Source organism: Antechinus flavipes, chromosome 1 (assembly GCF_016432865.1).
Source record: "Antechinus flavipes isolate AdamAnt ecotype Samford, QLD, Australia chromosome 1, AdamAnt_v2, whole genome shotgun sequence".
In the NCBI taxonomy this organism is placed as follows: Eukaryota; Metazoa; Chordata; class Mammalia; order Dasyuromorphia; family Dasyuridae; genus Antechinus; species Antechinus flavipes.
This window is the reverse complement of record NC_067398.1, coordinates 470,634,864-470,652,210: the sequence shown is the minus strand read 5'-3', so window position 1 is coordinate 470,652,210 and position 17,347 is coordinate 470,634,864. Positions and strand designations below refer to the sequence as shown.

Sequence of the window (17,347 nt, the reverse complement as noted above, 5' to 3'; positions counted from 1 at the left end):
CAATAGCCATAGAGTGGCCCATAAAGTAAATTTTATAGGAAAAACTTAACTTCGGGAACATGACTGGGATTTCTGACAGCCATACAAATGAGACTGCTCAAGATCTCTTCAGAGGATAGGTCTCAACTTTGATATATATAACTTTGAAATTTCAAACTGCACTACCTCCCTAGAGGGTAGGACCATGGGCTAACCTGTTCTCTATCAGCACCTTCTGCCTGCTTGCCTCAGGGATCAATTTTTTAATTTCTCTTTGTCCAAAAAACCATTCAGGATTACATCAGGATCTCTGGTTTGAGGGCTTGCTCATCCAACTTTGGCGTGCACCTGTTACCCAGCTTTCACAAATTATCACCTGTGACATCTGAGCTAGCACTCCAGCAGGAGTCAGGATAAGCAAAAGTCCTTAGTCTTTATTCTTGGTCTTTAGACGCAGGATTGAACAGGATGGGAGCAGAATCTCTGCAAGCACCTTCTCCCTTGGCTACCGCAAAAAGTGACCCTGTCACTCCACCCCCTAGTCCCTCCTATAATCCTCTGTATACACCAGTCATAGGATAGTGGAAAGGACCATTTTCCAAGAATATGCCCATAGAGTATTGTCCAATCGGTAGTTAGCCTCAAGTGCTCGGCAGTCCTGACCTCAGTGCATCTACTCAGTAGTTTCAGCCTTCTACAGTCACCTTCCAAGAAGGTTGATGGGCTGTTGTATTCCATTCTCAAAGAGAATGTCCAGAAGGTCCAAAGAGGACCAAAATGACATCACTGTGTTAGAACTGAATTACAGCATGTCTGACTGTGGCTGATCAGACCAATAGGGGCTTGGAATGCTCTGCCACAAGTCAGATACTAATAGTCCCTTTGAATATTTGGAGTGGATTGTCTAGCTGCACATCCCAATTTTTTTTTTTTCTGAGCTAATTCAATTAAAATTTGCACATAGAATACAGCACCTTTTCTGATGAGAGTACGCCAGGCTGGGTAGCCCTGTGCCAGTGTCTCCCATGACATATTGATGAGATCTTCAATATTGGGTGTGGTTAGCAGAGGAATTGATCAGATCCGTATATATACCGACATAGAAATGTGTGCATACATACTTACATACATATACACATACATCTAACACAATATTAATATGGCTTTTATGCAATGTAATTTCTCTTGATTGAATTTTTGACTACGAGCAATGATTACTACTGGTACTTTTTTCCCTAACATATTCTACTCCTGATCATCGCTATTATGTTCGTGTATATTTCTTATTTCCTATCCCTGCTTAACTCTTCTATTTTACTTCTGTTAACTTGCCTGGCTATTTATGACTTAACCTTCTCTCCATCGCATCTTCCTCACCTTCTCTCTCCACCCTTTCCTCCCTCGGTCTCATTAATCTGCATACCTTACTCCATTCCTGCTGATTTACACACCCTTTATAACCTACCAATAGGTTTTTATAGTGACCCATGCAAGAAGTGAAAAGCGCTGGCACTATAAAACCCAGGCCTCCCGGGATCTCAAGCTTTAACGGAAAGCCTGGGACGTTTCCCCAGTTCTTTCCCCTATTCCCTCCTCCTCCCAGGATGAAATAGCTGCACTCTCTCTAGATCACTCGGGTGGAGTCACCCAAGCCGCTACGCCCACGCCCAGCGATGCCGAGGAATTTGTTTTGCGACAGAGGCGGGGCCTCAGCCGTAAAGCTGCAAGGCCTGTTCCTCTCACGTGGAGAAGGGACACTAAAGCTTGCTCCGCTTGCCCTTGGAAGTGTTTGCTTGCGGGCCGGTGAGCCGCCATGGCAGGGCCGGTAAATGGCGGCGGAGCCAAGGCTCTGGACCTTCTGCGTTCTCTGCCGCGTGTCAGCCTAGTCAACCTGAAACCCAGCCCTGGCTCCAAGAAACCGGTAAATGACAGTAGAGGGAAAGCTAAAATAATCCATGCGTCCTGTTAGCTCGCATCTCTGGGGATGGCGGGGAGGAGGCAAAGAATTGGGTTGAGCTCCTGGCTCCTCCCCTACTTCTGTCGCTCCTGCCTGCACGCAGGTTCTTCTGCTAAGCTTTACAGAGGTTAAGGACTGAGCTCCTTCCGCCTTCCCCCTTCCCCGCCCAATTTTGCTTTTGCGTAGTTCCGATAAATGACCTGGCCGCGGCTGACTGGCAGAAACGTTTGTTTTCACGTTTATTCCGAACATAAGTGTCATCTCCATTTTTTTCCCCTTACTTTGACCAAGACTTGTGCATTTAGCAATTTATTTTTATTTTGCACGAGGGTAAAAAAGATTGCGGGCGCTGGTAGGTCCTGCACCTTCTACATGTTATGGATTTCGCTTCCTGGGGGGGCGCTGAGAGATTGTTCTTGTCCAAGGATGACAGAAGTGGACCTTGCTGACCGTCTTTCGGTTGCTTTGCCTTTTTCTTATGTTGGACTGCCTTGTCACTAAGAATTACATTAAGACCAATCTTCTTTCGTTCACCTTTATGCCCTTATAATTTGACAAAAAAAAATTACCTGGTAATTTACACAAAGTATTAATGACAAGTAAAGTATATTCTGAAATACATGTTTTTAAAAATATGAATGCAGTAGAACTTATTATAAAGCAAGATGACAGAAAATAAAGTTATCAAATTATTTTAATAGCATATTGAAATATTTACTTTGTTCTGTTTTGACAGGTTTGATATTCAGCCTAAGAATTTGTTTAATTTCTAGTTTTCCATTCATATTTTTAATTGTCTTTCATCCTTGAGCCTTGCTTTTGAACAGTAGAAGCTTAATAACTTGATTTAGAAGTTTGGCCAGGTTTGAGCATTGGCTTTTTGTGTATGAGAGGCGAGAGTAACAAAATGGAAGAAATTGCAACATATTGTCTGAGAAAATAAAAAATTAAACATAATGAAAAGATACATTTTTAGAAATTGTATATTACTGAATTGACACTTGCTTTCTAGGAAAGACAAAGAAGAGGTCGGAGAAGAGGTAGAAAATGTGGCCGAGGACATAAAGGAGAAAGGCAGAGAGGAACCAGGCCTCGATTAGGATTTGAGGGAGGTCAAACTCCATTTTATCTTCGTATTCCAAAGTATGGATTTAATGAGGGACACAGGTAAGTTTTGTTTAGCTTATTGAAATTGAGATGACTAATTCATTATGAATTAATATTATACCATTTAGAGTCATTTTCATTTTCCATGAGGTTACAGAACTGTTTCATGGGCCAATTTTTATTCTACAATGAGGCCTCATTATTTTGGCCTCCATTGGTTATTCAGCAAAGCAATTAGGTTGAAATTTTACCAAAATCTTTTCTTCTTTCTTAAATGTAACTTAATGGAGCTAATATTCTAAATTTTTGTGTGTGTGAAAATGAGCCATCAGCAACTAGCAAACTACTGATATTGTATTACAATATAGAAATGTATAGTATTAAATGTTTAGTTAAAATACCAAAGTTGTTCATTGTTCATTTGTGTCCATCTCTCTGTGAGCCCATTTGAAGTTTTCATGGCAGAGATACTGGAGTGATTTGTCATTTCCTTCTCCATTTTATTTTACAAATGAGGAACTGAGGCAAATGGCTTAAGTGATTTGCCCAGGGTCACACAACTAGTAAGTGACTGAGGCTGGATTTGAACTTAGGTTCTCCTGATTCCAAGCCCAGCATTCTATCCATTTTAACACCTAGTTGCTCCTAAAATACCTAAATTAGTCTGTAAATAAAAAAAGGTGTCAGAGCTTGACAGTTAATTGATTGGGAGTGGGCATAGTAGGAGAGAAATAGGTAGTGGTTTTCTATTAAAGTATTATCTTAGGAAAAAGAAATAAAACACCACTTTAATAAAACAGAATATAACTTTTTAAAAATAATAGCTTTTTATTTTCAAAATACATGTAAAGATATTTTTCAACATTCACCTTTGTGTTCCAAGTTTTTTCCCTTCTCTCAGCCTCTCTTCTCTAGACAGCAAGTAATTCAATATAAGTTAAACACGTTAACATATCTAAATAACTAAATAACACTAACACATCTAAATATATTACCATATTTATGCTGCACAAGAAAAATCAGATCACAGAGGGCAAAAATGAGAAAGAATTTTTAAAAAGCAAACTACAACAAGAAAAGTGAAAATACTTATATGTTGATCCACATTCAGTTCCTATAGTCTACTTTCTGGATGCAAATGGCTCTATCATAAATCTGTTGGAATTGGTCTGAATCACCTCATTGTTGAAAAGAGTCACATCTATCAGAGTTGATCATCCCATAATCTCATTGCTTTGTATAATGTTCTCCTGGTTCTACTCACTTCACTTACATCAGTTCATGTAAGTCTCTCCAGGCCTTTTGAGATCCTCCTGTGATTGTTTCTTATAGCAATAATATTCCATTACCATAACTTATTCAGCCATTCCCCAACTGATGGGCTTCCACTCACTTTCCAGGTCCTTTCCACTAGAAAAAGGACTGCTACAAATATTTTGCACATTCCTTTTTTATTATCTTTGGGTACAGGCCCAGTAGAGACACTGCTGGATCAAAGGGAATGCTCAGTTTGATAGCTCTTTGGTCATAATTCTAACTCACCAAAATAACTTTGACATAGTTTTCAACCTCTTGTTTTTAGCTTTAGGCGGCAGTACCATCCCTTGAGTCTCAAAAGGCTACAGTACTTGATTGATTTAGGTCGAGTAGATCCCACCCAACCTATTGATTTAACCCAGCTTGTCTATGGAAGAGGTGTGACAATTCAGCCACTTAAAAGGGATTATGGTGTACAGCTGGTGGAAGAGGTATGTATGAAATGTGTCTTTTATCTTGCTTTAGAAATTCTCTTCAATTAAACACATGTTTTATTTATGGGCCGAACTGTACCAGGAACTCAGCATGCACAGACAAAAAAATGGAAGGCTCTGTCTTCAAGGTGCATATATAACCATTGAATAATGAAACCATTATTGTGCTTCTTGATGGTTAGCAGTCTGCATATATTACTTTTTATATGTATATTTTAGATATATGCTAAATTCCTTTAACTACTGCAAATGTACAACTATTCTGCAGTTTAGTCTTTTTTTTTTTTTTAATTTTATAATAACTTTTTATTGACAAAACCCATGCCAGGGTAATTTTTTTATAACATTATCTCTTGCACTCGTTTCTGTTCTGATTTTTCCCCTCCCTCCCTCCACCCCCTCCCCTAGATGGCAAGCAGTCCTATATATATGTAAAAATGTTGCAGTATATCCTAGATACAATATATGTTTGCAGAACCGAACAGTTCTCTTGTTGCACAGGGAGAATTGGATTCAGAAGGTAAAAATAACCAGGGAAGAAAAACAAAAATGCAAATAGTTTGCATTCATTTCCCAGTATTCTTTCTTTGGGTGTAGCTGCTTCTGTCCATCATTTATCAATTGAAACTGAGTTAGGTCTCTTTGTCAAAGAAATCCACTTCCATCAGAATACATCCTCATACAGTATCGTTGTTGAAGTGTATTAAAATGATCTCCTGGTTCTTCTGCTCATTTCACTTAGCATCAGTTCATGTAAGTTTCTCCAAGCCTCTCTGTATTCATCCTGCTGGTCATTTCTTACAGAACAATAATATTCCATAACATTCATATACCACAATTTACCCAACCATTCTCCAATTGATGGGCATCCATTCATTTTCCAGCTTCTAGCCACTACAAACAGGACTGCCACAAACATTTTGGCACATACAGGTCCCTTTCCCTTCTTTAGTATTTCTTTGGGATATAAGCCCAGAAGTAACACTTCTGCAGTTTAGTCTTAAGAGAATTACCTGAGACCCTGAGAATTTAAGTAACTTTTCAGGACCACATAGCCAGAGTGCAAATCACTCAATAAGCATTTATTGAGAAATCACAGCCAGAATGTGTCAATCATTCAGTTAGCATTTATTGAGAATTTCCCACGTGTACGGCACTATGCTAAATGTTGGACATACAAAAAAAGCCAGAAACCTACACCCAACTTTTAGGAGCTCACATTCTATTGATATACAAGATACATACAATTTAAATGGGAGTATTTCTCAAGGGAAAGCTCTGGCACCTGCTTCACAGCTTTGGAGGGCAGATCAAATGAAATCTTAATTGTAAAAAGCTTAGCACAGTTTGGCACAGCTTTAGAAATGTTAGCTGTTAATTATTGTTATTATTGTTAGTGGTCAGGGGGTAGAAGGGAACAAGACTAGGAAAGGCTTTATCCTGGGGAATATAGGAAGCAAAGGGAAGATAGAAGAACATCCTAGGCAGGAGAGCAATTATGGAAGATGTGAACCCACATTTTCCCAATATCTTACTGCCTTATGTGCGTACATATGAAATATGCCTATTATGTATATGTATATCTTATTTTGTACACATGACTTTGCCCCCAAAAGAATTATCTTCTGAGTTATATTTCTTTAAAAAATCTAAATTTCTAATTCACTTTAAATCAAAATCTCCAGATTCTCTTAGGATCTGTATGTAAGTGCATAGATTTTTACTTTGTTGTAATCAGTGCTTATGTGAAGGTTTACATGAGCTTTTTTTTTTTTTTTAACTGAATATTAATTGGTTTTTGAGGCTCCTTCTAATTTTCAGAGTCTGTAGTAATTTTAAATACCCCTTTCCCTTTGACACCATGATCTAATATTTTACTTTTTAAATAGTCTAATAGTCTTTTTTCTTAAATGTTTTCCTCGTGAGCATTTTAATTTTCAGTTTTCTCCTGTACTATTTGTCTTTCCTCAAAACTAGTCCAGCTAAAATTGGAGCAGCTCATCTTCTGAAGATGAGTGTCCAAGGCTGAGGATGATAATACAGCTAAGCTAAAAAGAGGTCATGATCTAGATGAAGGGAGGTTATACTCACACCTGTTAATTACAGGGTCTTTGATGTGTAATGGTGCCATGTAATTGTCAGGACATCTGTCCCTTATTTTTTTTCCCTACTTTTTTTGTATGTAAATTGTGTTTTGGAAGGTTGAGAGGCTCAGAAATAGTTTTGGGACTTGATAGAAAAATCTGGTCAAGCCAAATTTCTACCAGTGACTTATCTACAAATTCTCAGATGTGATCTACGGTCATTTTCTATAAGAGTAAATTGTGTTCATGTTCTTTGACCATTTAGCCAATGTAGGTTGTTGTTCATTGCTGCTTATTTTCTTTTCAGGCACAAACAGGGCATGTAAGTATAATTAGTTTGAAAAAAAATGTTTATGAAAAATATGTAGATCAAATTGTTGTGTCATCCTATTTAATTGTACTAATGAAGCTTGCTATATAAGGAAGTACATTGTTAAGTCCTTTGTGAAGCTAATAATCACCCTATAATTCATTTTTTATACGCCTTCGCCTTCACATTTCCATTTACCAGGGTTACTTAACCAGTGGCAAATAGTGTCCACTAGAGGGAACTGTTTATTCATGTTAAACTAGAAGCATTTTCAGATTCCTTTGGAAAAATGAATTCCAGGAACGTATAAATATCTGAATTAAGGGTTGTAGAAAGAGAGCATAAAGACAATAGGAAAAACACACACAGACACACATATACATACCTTAATTTAAAATCTCTCCTCAAGAGGAATAAGATTAATTCTCTTTCTGTAATACGGTTGTATCTTACTAATATTAAAACGTGTCGCCCCAGGAATTGTTTTGATATATTAGTTTGGGAATTATTAAGTGGTCTTACTTTTAAAGTAAGATTTATCATACTTAAGACCTTTCATAGTATAGTCATACCATAGTTGAAAGACAGCTTCATTTGGTAACAAAACCCAGATTTAAATCATCTTCTACTTGCTACTTATGTAATATTGGCTTAGACTCTTTTCTCTAGCTCTTAGTTTCCTCTTCAGTAAAATATAGGGCCTAGACTGAGACTTTGGTCAGTGACATTACTATTGAAATCAGAGTGACATATTTTCTAGTTTGTTTAAATGAAGTTCTATCATTTTCTGGCTAATTATACTGGAACCTTTCTGGTCTCTAGAAGTGGTAATTCTGTACCTACAGTATTTGATAAAATGAAGAAAGATTACTAGTCATCTGTTAAAATGCCTCAATAAAAGGGAAGGCTAGATTAAAATTTTAGGGAAGCAAACTGTAGTAGTTTTAGGTGTAGATAAAAAATAAGACATAAGAGTAAAAATACGAAATAAGGAATATGAAACTGGCCCTTGGTCACACATTTCTTTCTGTTTAAGGACAATATTGTATTTCTGCCCAGCTCAAAACCTTGTTGTCATCTTTGACTCTTCTTTCTTTTCCTTCATCTGGTCATTTGTCAAGTACTGACTATCCCATTTCCATAATATCTCTCTTATTCCCATAGTGTATCCCCATATCCCTCATCTTTTTCCCTTTTTTCTTGTTACCACAGTTGAGTTCCTCTTCATTTCTTATCTAGTCCACTATAATAATCCTCTAATTGTTTTTTTTGATCCCAGTTTTTTCCTTTTCCAGTCTATCCTTTATACTAATTAGTTTACAAGTTGGAAAGTAGAATGATGCATTGCAATCAGTTCTCCCTTGATAGCTTATTATAGGGTTTGTCTCCAGTACAATCATACCACCTTTTAACCTTCTAGCTTTTTCTTCTCTGTGTGAGCTCCCAGCTTCCTCCTTCTCCCTTCTACTGACCTATGCCAAGAACCAGACTTTTAGTGCAGTTAGAATCTAACCCCAACCAGGGTCCTCATAATAGCAGCTTTGAAGATACCATTGGGAAAATTCTCTTCCCTTCAGTATACCCATCTTTCTCTCCCAAATCCACTCTTTTTCTAAACTTATTTTATACTTGATAAAATAATAATCCTTCTCGTCATCCAATTTCATCACCTTGGTGTAGTCTTCAATTCTTTGCTTTTCTTTGTTGTATGTATCTATTTAGTTTCCAAATCTTATAATCACTCATCTTTTATATTTGTTGGCTTCTCTCTATTCACCACCTTAGTTCAGACTCTCATCACCTCTGGCTTGGACTATTGCAATGGCCTCTAAATTGCTCTCTCCTATCCCAGATTTCCTCTTTCTAATCTATCCTTCATATTCCTGCCAAAGTGATTTTACTGAGATGAAGATTTGACCATGTCACTTCCCTTCTCAAGCTTCAAGTGCTCCTTATTGACTCTAGGCTCAAAATACTTCTCTTCTTTCTAGGTTCACCTAAGATTCTTCTATAAAAGCCTTTCTTGACTCTGTAAAAAGCCAATGCTTACTAAATATTGAATTAGTTAATAGATTTATAGAAAAATTAAATTTTCTGGCATGGGAATTACTAGTATGAGTTTCCTTTTTAAAATTGTAGAGATTTTAGAAATAAATTGTACCTAAGGAGGAAAAAAAAACTGCTGTAGTTAATTTCCACCTCCCCAATCCTTAGGTCCAAATATCTTATGATTATCTGTGGTAATTGAGTTGTTTTAACTTACAACAGGGTGCCGACACCTTTAAGGCTAAAATTAATATTGAAGTACAGATGGCTTCAGAGCTAGCCATAGCTGCAATTGAAAGAAATGGTGGTGTTATTACTACTGCATTTTATGACCCAAGGAGCCTGGGTAAGTTTCATGTGTCATTTTTCTACTTTTCATAATAAGTAGCTATAATAGATGGCCAGTGCCGTATGTAACATGTCTTAAAATCCTGAACAAAAGAAGCTGTTACTAGTTTATTTGCATTTGTTATATGGGAATAGCAACTTATATTCTACTGGGGAAAATAACATTACATAGCTAAATCAATATAAAATAAAAACAAAGTAATTTCAGGCAAAAGGGAAAACTAGGAGGTATCTTTTGATGTGAATCTTGAAGAGAGCTAGATATTCCAGGCTCTGTGTTTGATTTTTATCAGTCAGTCTGACTCTTGTGAGCCCCAGTGGGGTTTTCTTGGCAGAGATACTGAAATGGTCTGCTGTTCCCTTCTGCAGTTAATTTTACAGATGAGGAAATTGAGGCAAACTTCCCAGGTCACACGACTAGTAAGTGTCTGAGTTCATATTTACACTTGGGAAGATGAATCTTCCTGGTTCCAAGCTTGGTGCTCTCAGCACTATGGTGCCACCTAGCTGCCCTAAAGAATTCTGTTTGAAATAGCAACTTGTTTGCCATCATTTCCCAGTTAGCTTGTTTTAAATTAAATTAAATTTAAATTAACAATAAATTAATTATTATAAAAATTCTTAAATCACTACAATTCTCCCAGTTAGGCTTCTAACTTAGAGATTAGGGAAGAGATTAAGACTTTAGTATGTGTTCTTCCATGATAAACCTCCAAACCTCTTATTTCTTTATTACAGCATTTATTATACTAAACTTTTTAAGAATCATATAACATTTTCAGCTGTTTTTTGTTACCTTGATGATCTTGAGCAAATCAATTAACCTCTTTTGGATTGCCTGTAGAGTGGACAGGTTGGACTTGTTGACAATAGAAATCAATTCCATTTCTAATACTGTGGCTAGGTCCTAGATTAATGGTGACTCTAAATGAAACTCAAGTTATATAAAAATAAGACTTGTTCTTTTTTGTTCTTTGCTTTTTAAATTACAATTTTACATATAAGTAGTTTTCATTAACAAGCATTTATCTTTTTTCTTTTACTCTACCTCTCCCCCAAAAAACAAAACACAAAACCTTTCATTTAGATTGTCAAGAAAAGAAATTTCCTGAGTGGTCTTGTCTAAAGATATATGTTTCATTTTATATATTGAGTCCATCATCTTTCTGTCAGGAGTTAGAAAAACTTTTCCCTTTTTAAACCCATTTTTCATTTGCTGCATAGTGTGCATTTAAATACTAATATTTAATATTGGTCTTTGAAAGGTAGATTATCCAATTGTTTGCTTACTTGAGGTATGTATTAAACAGAAGCATTGTTAGTGTTAAATTTATTCTTAATTTTCTTGGCAGGCATTGAAAGATGAATTAGAGAAAATTTGTAGCTTATAAGAGAAACTAGTAGTTTACATCGCTAATGTTTATATCTCCATTTTAAAAATAGAGATTCTCTGCAAACCTGTTCCATTTTTTCTTCGTGGACAACCTATTCCCAAGCGAATGCTCCCACCTGAAGAATTGGTGCCATACTATACTGATGCTAATAACCGTGGCTACCTGGCAGATCCAGCCCAGTTTCCTGAAGCAAGACTTGAATTAGCCAAGAAATATGGTTACATTTTACCTGATATCACTAAGGATGAACTCTTCAAAATGCTAAGTACTCGAAAGGATCCAAGACAGATTTTCTTTGGTCTTGCTCCAGGTTGGGTAGTAAATATGGCAGAAAAAAAAATTCTGAAACCTACAGATGAAAACCTTCTTAAATACTATAGCTCATAAAACTTAGAGAAAAAAATAATCTCAGGAATGTTGGGAAAAAAAACCTAGAATGCTCATATTTTCTTGTTTCATTTTCCTGTTCCACAACACTCATAATGTTGGGTCCTGGGTTTTGGCATGCTGTATTTTTCCTTCTTTTTTTTTTTTTAAAGGTAAAATCAAAATAAAATGTCTGTGAGAAACCGTATTGGACAAAACTTAAAAGTCTGTGACATAAGACATACAAACCCTGTTTTGCAGAATAGATTTTGAAGATCAGACATGTATCCCAAATGCTTTTAAGCAATCAGAAGAAATTGTCAGAAATTTTCTTGTGTCTCCTTTGTCCTTTTTGCCACTTTTCACTATTATGTATTAGAGAGTGTGTTTATGTCAAGTGTCATTGTCCCATAGGCTGAGTAGGGTTCAAGCACCTGAAAGAGGGAATAGGGCTCTATTAGTCTCTGAAATAAATTTCAGCTCTAGCAACTGGAGATCAAAATTTGAGTTTTATTTAGAAAAATTCTGATCATTTTATGAGTTGATTGATTATATACTAGTGTGCACAGTATTTGTGGAAATATTTTTTAATGAATTATTTTTCTTACTCACCTTAAACCTTTTCATTGCTGATTGAGCTGCAGCAAATTTTAAGTGATAGAACAGATAGTAAATGTAAAGACAGTGCAAAATTATTGAATTTTTTTATTCAGTATACTGCTCATTGTCTAAAAATGACAGCATTCTTGAAGTGTAACTACATACTCATCTGGATTTTTCAGATATGGGAAGTACTTTGTCAACTTGGAAGTTGAAAAAAAAGGCTGAAATAAGAAGATGCTCTAATGCTTTCTATTAAAGAGAATGGAAACTTAAAATTTTGAATTTTTGGAGTCCTTAATGATTATCTTATTATTTTTTTAATAGCTTCTTTTCTCAACATTGTGACAGGCTCTTTGACTCAAAAATTTTATATTAGTAATTTTTTTTTTTTTTTTTTTTTTTTGCTGAGGCAATTGGGATTGTGATTTGCCCAGGATCACACAGCTAGGAAGTGTTAAGTGTCTGAGGTCACATTTGAACTCAGGTCCTCCTGACTTCAGGGTTGGTGCTTTATACTAGTAATTTTAAGGTGTTTAGCCTCAGCTGTAAATACAAAGTAAGGCATCATTTTTAAAGTATTGACTTAGGCTAAGACGAAAACCTATTTGATTTTAAATTATTTGCACAGAGGTTAACTTCCCTATTGAATCCTGTTCTACATCCTGATTCTTTTACAAAGTATAAAACCTTAAATTATAAGAGATGCCTTTTCTTTCTCTCAAAAGCAGATTACTGATTGCATCCACTTTGGGTTATTTACCAGCTTTCCTTATTTGTGCTGTTATGAGTTTCTCTTTTTTATGAATCAATTGACAATTGTATTTTCTGGAGTTTATGGTACTGCTCCAACAGGAAAGGTTTTTAGTTGGAAGTAAAGAAGGAAGTTAGTCACCTAAATGAAGACCAAAACAAAAGTGTTTATGCCATACAACAATCTTAGAATGTACACTCTGGATCCTCTATTTGAGACAGAATGACCAAGTTATTTCTAGTAATGTGATTTTTAAAAAAATTATAACCAAATGGATGGCCATATTTTGTTGTGGTTGCCTTAAGGGTCCTACAGGTGAAAGGAAAACCCAAATAGAATGACAACCCAAAGAATGAAAACAGGAAACAGATGTCTGGTAATGTCTGGTGATGGGATAGTACTTATTCACTGAATGTGGGTTTAGTCACCAGACAGCTGTATCCTGACCTTAATGTTATAATACTGCAGATATCACCAAGCCAAAACAGCCACGTTCCACAAAATCCGGCTATTCTCTTTTACAAAAGTAATCCTTAGATCACTGTACTTCACTGGGGCACTTTAGGGTACTTGAATTACTACAGAATTGGTTTGTTTCCCAGGGTTTTTCTCCATAGTTTACAGGTGCAACATTTCTATATTATTCAGTCTATGAGCAGAAAGGATAATAGGGAGACATAAAGGATTTCCTGTTAGCTAATTTATCTTACTAGTCATACAAGTGCCCTGGCAACCCAAGAATCAAAGCACAAGGAAGTTATCTGCAAACTTTCTTCATTTGGGAGTCAAATCTGTAGTTGCCTTTCACCTCTATAGCATTTTTTGCAATGCAAATAGTCTTTGTGTATGTGACCTGGAGTACTGGCGTTAAGAATGCACTTGAAAGTAGTTTTTAAGACTCCTTTGAGAAATAATTACTTTAGATTTCCTGTTGTTAAAGTTGTTTTGGTTTTTTTTGAAATGTTTCTTTGCACTATGCATTCTATAGAAAACGAAATGCCCTGCCATAACAGGAAAAATACTTGTCGGATAACGACAGGGTATAGTGATTTAATTTCTGCCAGAGTTGTCAGAGAAGATTTTGTTTTCCATTGCTGTCAATTATTATTATAAAGCCCAGGAAAGCTGTGTTTTTGAACGGCATCCTGAATTGTTCATTTAATTTTTTTTTTTTTTTTGGTAGCCAGTATTCAGATGTAAAAGAATGCTAAGATCTCTTGAGGGAATGAAGGAAATATATTTTAAAATCTGTTATTTTCCAACAACACTTGCTAAGAGCTTAAGAATTATAGCTGTTGAAAAAATTACCCATGCATATGTTTTGTATATAAAAAGATATAATAAAAAATAAAATTTTTTAAAAAAAGAATTACAGCTGCAGCATGGTGGAAAAGTATCACATTACTTTAGTTTCTGATTTTGCATCTTATTCTGTATTTCACTTACTTATAAAAGAATGCCTACCCTAAAAGTCTTTGAGGTTTGAGAATCAACTCAGATCTGCAAGCATGGGTCAATGTGAAGTTTCTCAAAATGAAATATATAAATGCAGGGCTTTTATTGTTATGAAAAATATGCATTGGTAAAAGTATATAAATGTGAAATTTAGAATTGTATTCAATTTTAAGAACAGAAAAACTTTCTTCCCTATGGATATGTTAATTATAGTTTAAACTTATTTCATGCCTCACAGCTACTCTCCTCAATTCATTTCAATTGGAAAAACTTTTAGTGACTTACTATCAAGGGCTATAATAGTGTAAAGATAAAAATTGATAATTTTTATTTTCTAGAATTTAGTTTAACTAAAGATGGAAGGTAGAACATACATACAAATAATTATGAATGTAATAAAGACAAAAGTGAAATCCAGATATAATCCTTCAAGAAAATTTGGAGAGGGAGAGATTGATTAGGTGGTTGAAAAGGAAGGCTTTGTGAAGGAGATGACTTCTGAGCTGAACCATGGAAAAATACATTAGGGAGAGATGAATTTCTGAGTATCATCCTAAATCTTGGAGTACCCAAACTTAGCTCTCTATTCCATTAAGGTAGCTGAAACTATTTGAAGAGACTCTCATCAACTCCATTCTTCAAAAGTTTTTAGCCTCATTGTTCCTTCTCATTCCTTCTCAGTGGTCAAGGAAAAGCTACCCTCTAATCTTTAGTATTGTAATGCCGGAGAAACTAACGCAAGATAGAGATTAGGAGTTATATTTTAGTTCAAAGGAAGAGATTTACTGGAACCAAATGGATCCATGGTTTGGTCCCAGGGTTGAATGAGACTGTCATCTCCAAGAATCCAGCAAACAATGTGAGTTCTCAATGACCTATATACACATGGTTCAGACTAGGGGTAGACTGAGGTAAGGGTGGAGTCAGGGTGCTGAATGTGGGAATGGGACTCTGACAGGGTGTGGTGAGCTACTGGAGATGGGATAACATAGGAGATGGGATGATCTAATAGGGGGAGAAACCTTGGAGATAGGGAGAGGCATCTTGATAAGACTGCATCTGACATTCCAGTAGCTTGGTCTGGGGAGAGGCATTCTGATATTCTAAAACATAAGATCTTGTATCCTTATTAAATATTCTGATAAACAGGGGTGGTTTTGCAGGACTGAGCAGACAATTATAAACTGAAGCAGAACAATTAGGGAAACTGAGTCAGGACTGGGTCAGGATAATTAGGGAAACCAAGTCAGGACAATAAAAGAGAACTGTGACATAACCTTCCACACTCTTGCTCTTCTGAATATTCAAATCATTGAATTATCTTCCTTTAGAAGGTCTTAGCACCAATTTTGACCAACCCTCTGTAAAGCAAATAAACCAAACTAAAACTAGAAAAATGCAAGGACTTATGCCAAGGACAAGTCTCTCTCTGATAACCCCAGAGTTATTAGCATAAAACAGCATTTCTCATTTAGGGAGACACACAGGCCTCTCTGTTGCAGAAGTAGCAGATCCTCTGCTGTTGGGGAGCATCTCAGCCAGAGAATCCAGTTTGAGATGGACAGTTTACTATGAGTTAGGTCTGTGGTCATTTGTGCAATTAACTCAGCCTCTGCTTATACAGGGAGTAGCAGTGCTCGACAGTTCCTGCTGCCCGTCCTAAGAGGGGCCCCTCAAGTCTGTCTGGGAGTCCGAGGTAAAGTGGGCCTGGAAGTAGCTCCACCTGTCCCTCTGATAGAACAGGAGCTGCTACTAGGAAACAGATTTCTGAGCAGATTATGCACTTAGACCAAAGCAGGCAACCCCAAACTATTAGAGGCCTGATATCAAAATAATGAAACACTAATTAATGGACTGGGGTAACAGGAATGGAGAAATAGATCAGAGAAACTGCCAGTCCCAGGATGGGTATCTGATTTCTGGTTGTTTCTAAAAAATAATCCCAAAAACTGAGTGCCAGGGCAATTCCAACAGAATAAAGGATTTCAAAGTTAAAACATAACTTGCAAATCATAGACCAATAAATTTTAATCAAGGAGTAAAAACTAAAAGGACTGTTTAAATAATTTCCAACTCAATCTGAACCAGTGAGATAGGGGGCAGAGTAAAAGTGCCTAAGGAAAATACATCAGTTTTCCCAATTTCCTAACCAGTTTCAACCAGTTTCTTCCTTTTTTTTTTTTTTTCATGGAAAGGAATTATCAAATGACCATTCCACATATAAATCCCAAGAGTGAATCAAAATTTCTATGCATAACAGACTAGTACAGTAAGTTTCCTAAAAATCCCTCAAACATACAGCAATAGTTAAAACATTCTTAACAAATCCTAGTTTTAACAAATCTTAAACACAGTAAGTAATACAGTTAAAATTTTAACAGTAATTCAACCACTTTCCCACTCCCCAATATCAGTCCAAATTACATCAGGAGCAGAGATCTCCTCAAAAACTGTTTCCTGCTGAGGAGACGCTCAGTCTAAGAAGGGGAGGGCTTAGCCCTGCTGCCTGCTACCTGCTACAAAGCTTCAGATGGGCCGATCCATGTTTCAGAAGTAAGTCAATACCTGTAATTTTGACCAAAATCTAGAACAAAAAAACAAATCTAACAAGTAAAGGTTAGAACAGACTGATACAAAACGTAAAGAGGCCAGTATGAATTGACCAACAGCTTCTCATTGTGCTAAATGTCCTCTCTTATTTAGAAACCTTTAAAAACCTGAACATCCACAAATATTCAGTAACAGATAAATGATCAGATTAATTACTTATTTGCCCAAATACTTAGGATGTAATGATTACATATAACCAGGTATAACATATAATCAAATTGGAAATAGCAGTGTGTGACATAATTGAATTGCATTAACAGTTTCTATTGAGCATGGCTCTGATCATAGAAATTAATGACAGGAGACAAAATGTAGGGACACAACCATACATAAGCAGTTAAAACTTAACTTTCAGAAAAACAGGATAAAATGCTTTTATTCATTTTTACTCTAGTTAATTGTCCCATTAATTGTGGAGCTTTAAAACTCCCAAACAGCATTAACTATAAAGAATTTCATTTCCAATAACAAATTCTATTAGCTAAAATTTCAGATAAATCCTAAACAGACATTTACTTAACCTTATATTTATAACAGTAAGAATTTGTCGCAATAAGTTCACTTCTTTCATATCTAAATAGATGTT

General features: G+C 36.0%; 1 protein-coding gene across 1 annotated transcript; it reads left to right on the top strand.

The window, feature by feature from the left end:
• The first annotated feature begins 1,723 nt into the window (after positions 1-1,723).
• MRPL15 (mitochondrial ribosomal protein L15) lies at positions 1,724-12,220 on the top strand. The gene is made up of 5 exons (XM_051970189.1): positions 1,724-1,900; positions 2,949-3,103; positions 4,626-4,791; positions 9,457-9,580; positions 11,026-12,220. The coding sequence occupies exons 1-5, from the start codon at positions 1,793-1,795 to the stop codon at positions 11,361-11,363; spliced, it is 891 nt and encodes a 296-aa protein (XP_051826149.1). The 5' UTR covers positions 1,724-1,792; the 3' UTR covers positions 11,364-12,220.
• The last annotated feature ends 5,127 nt before the right edge of the window (positions 12,221-17,347 follow it).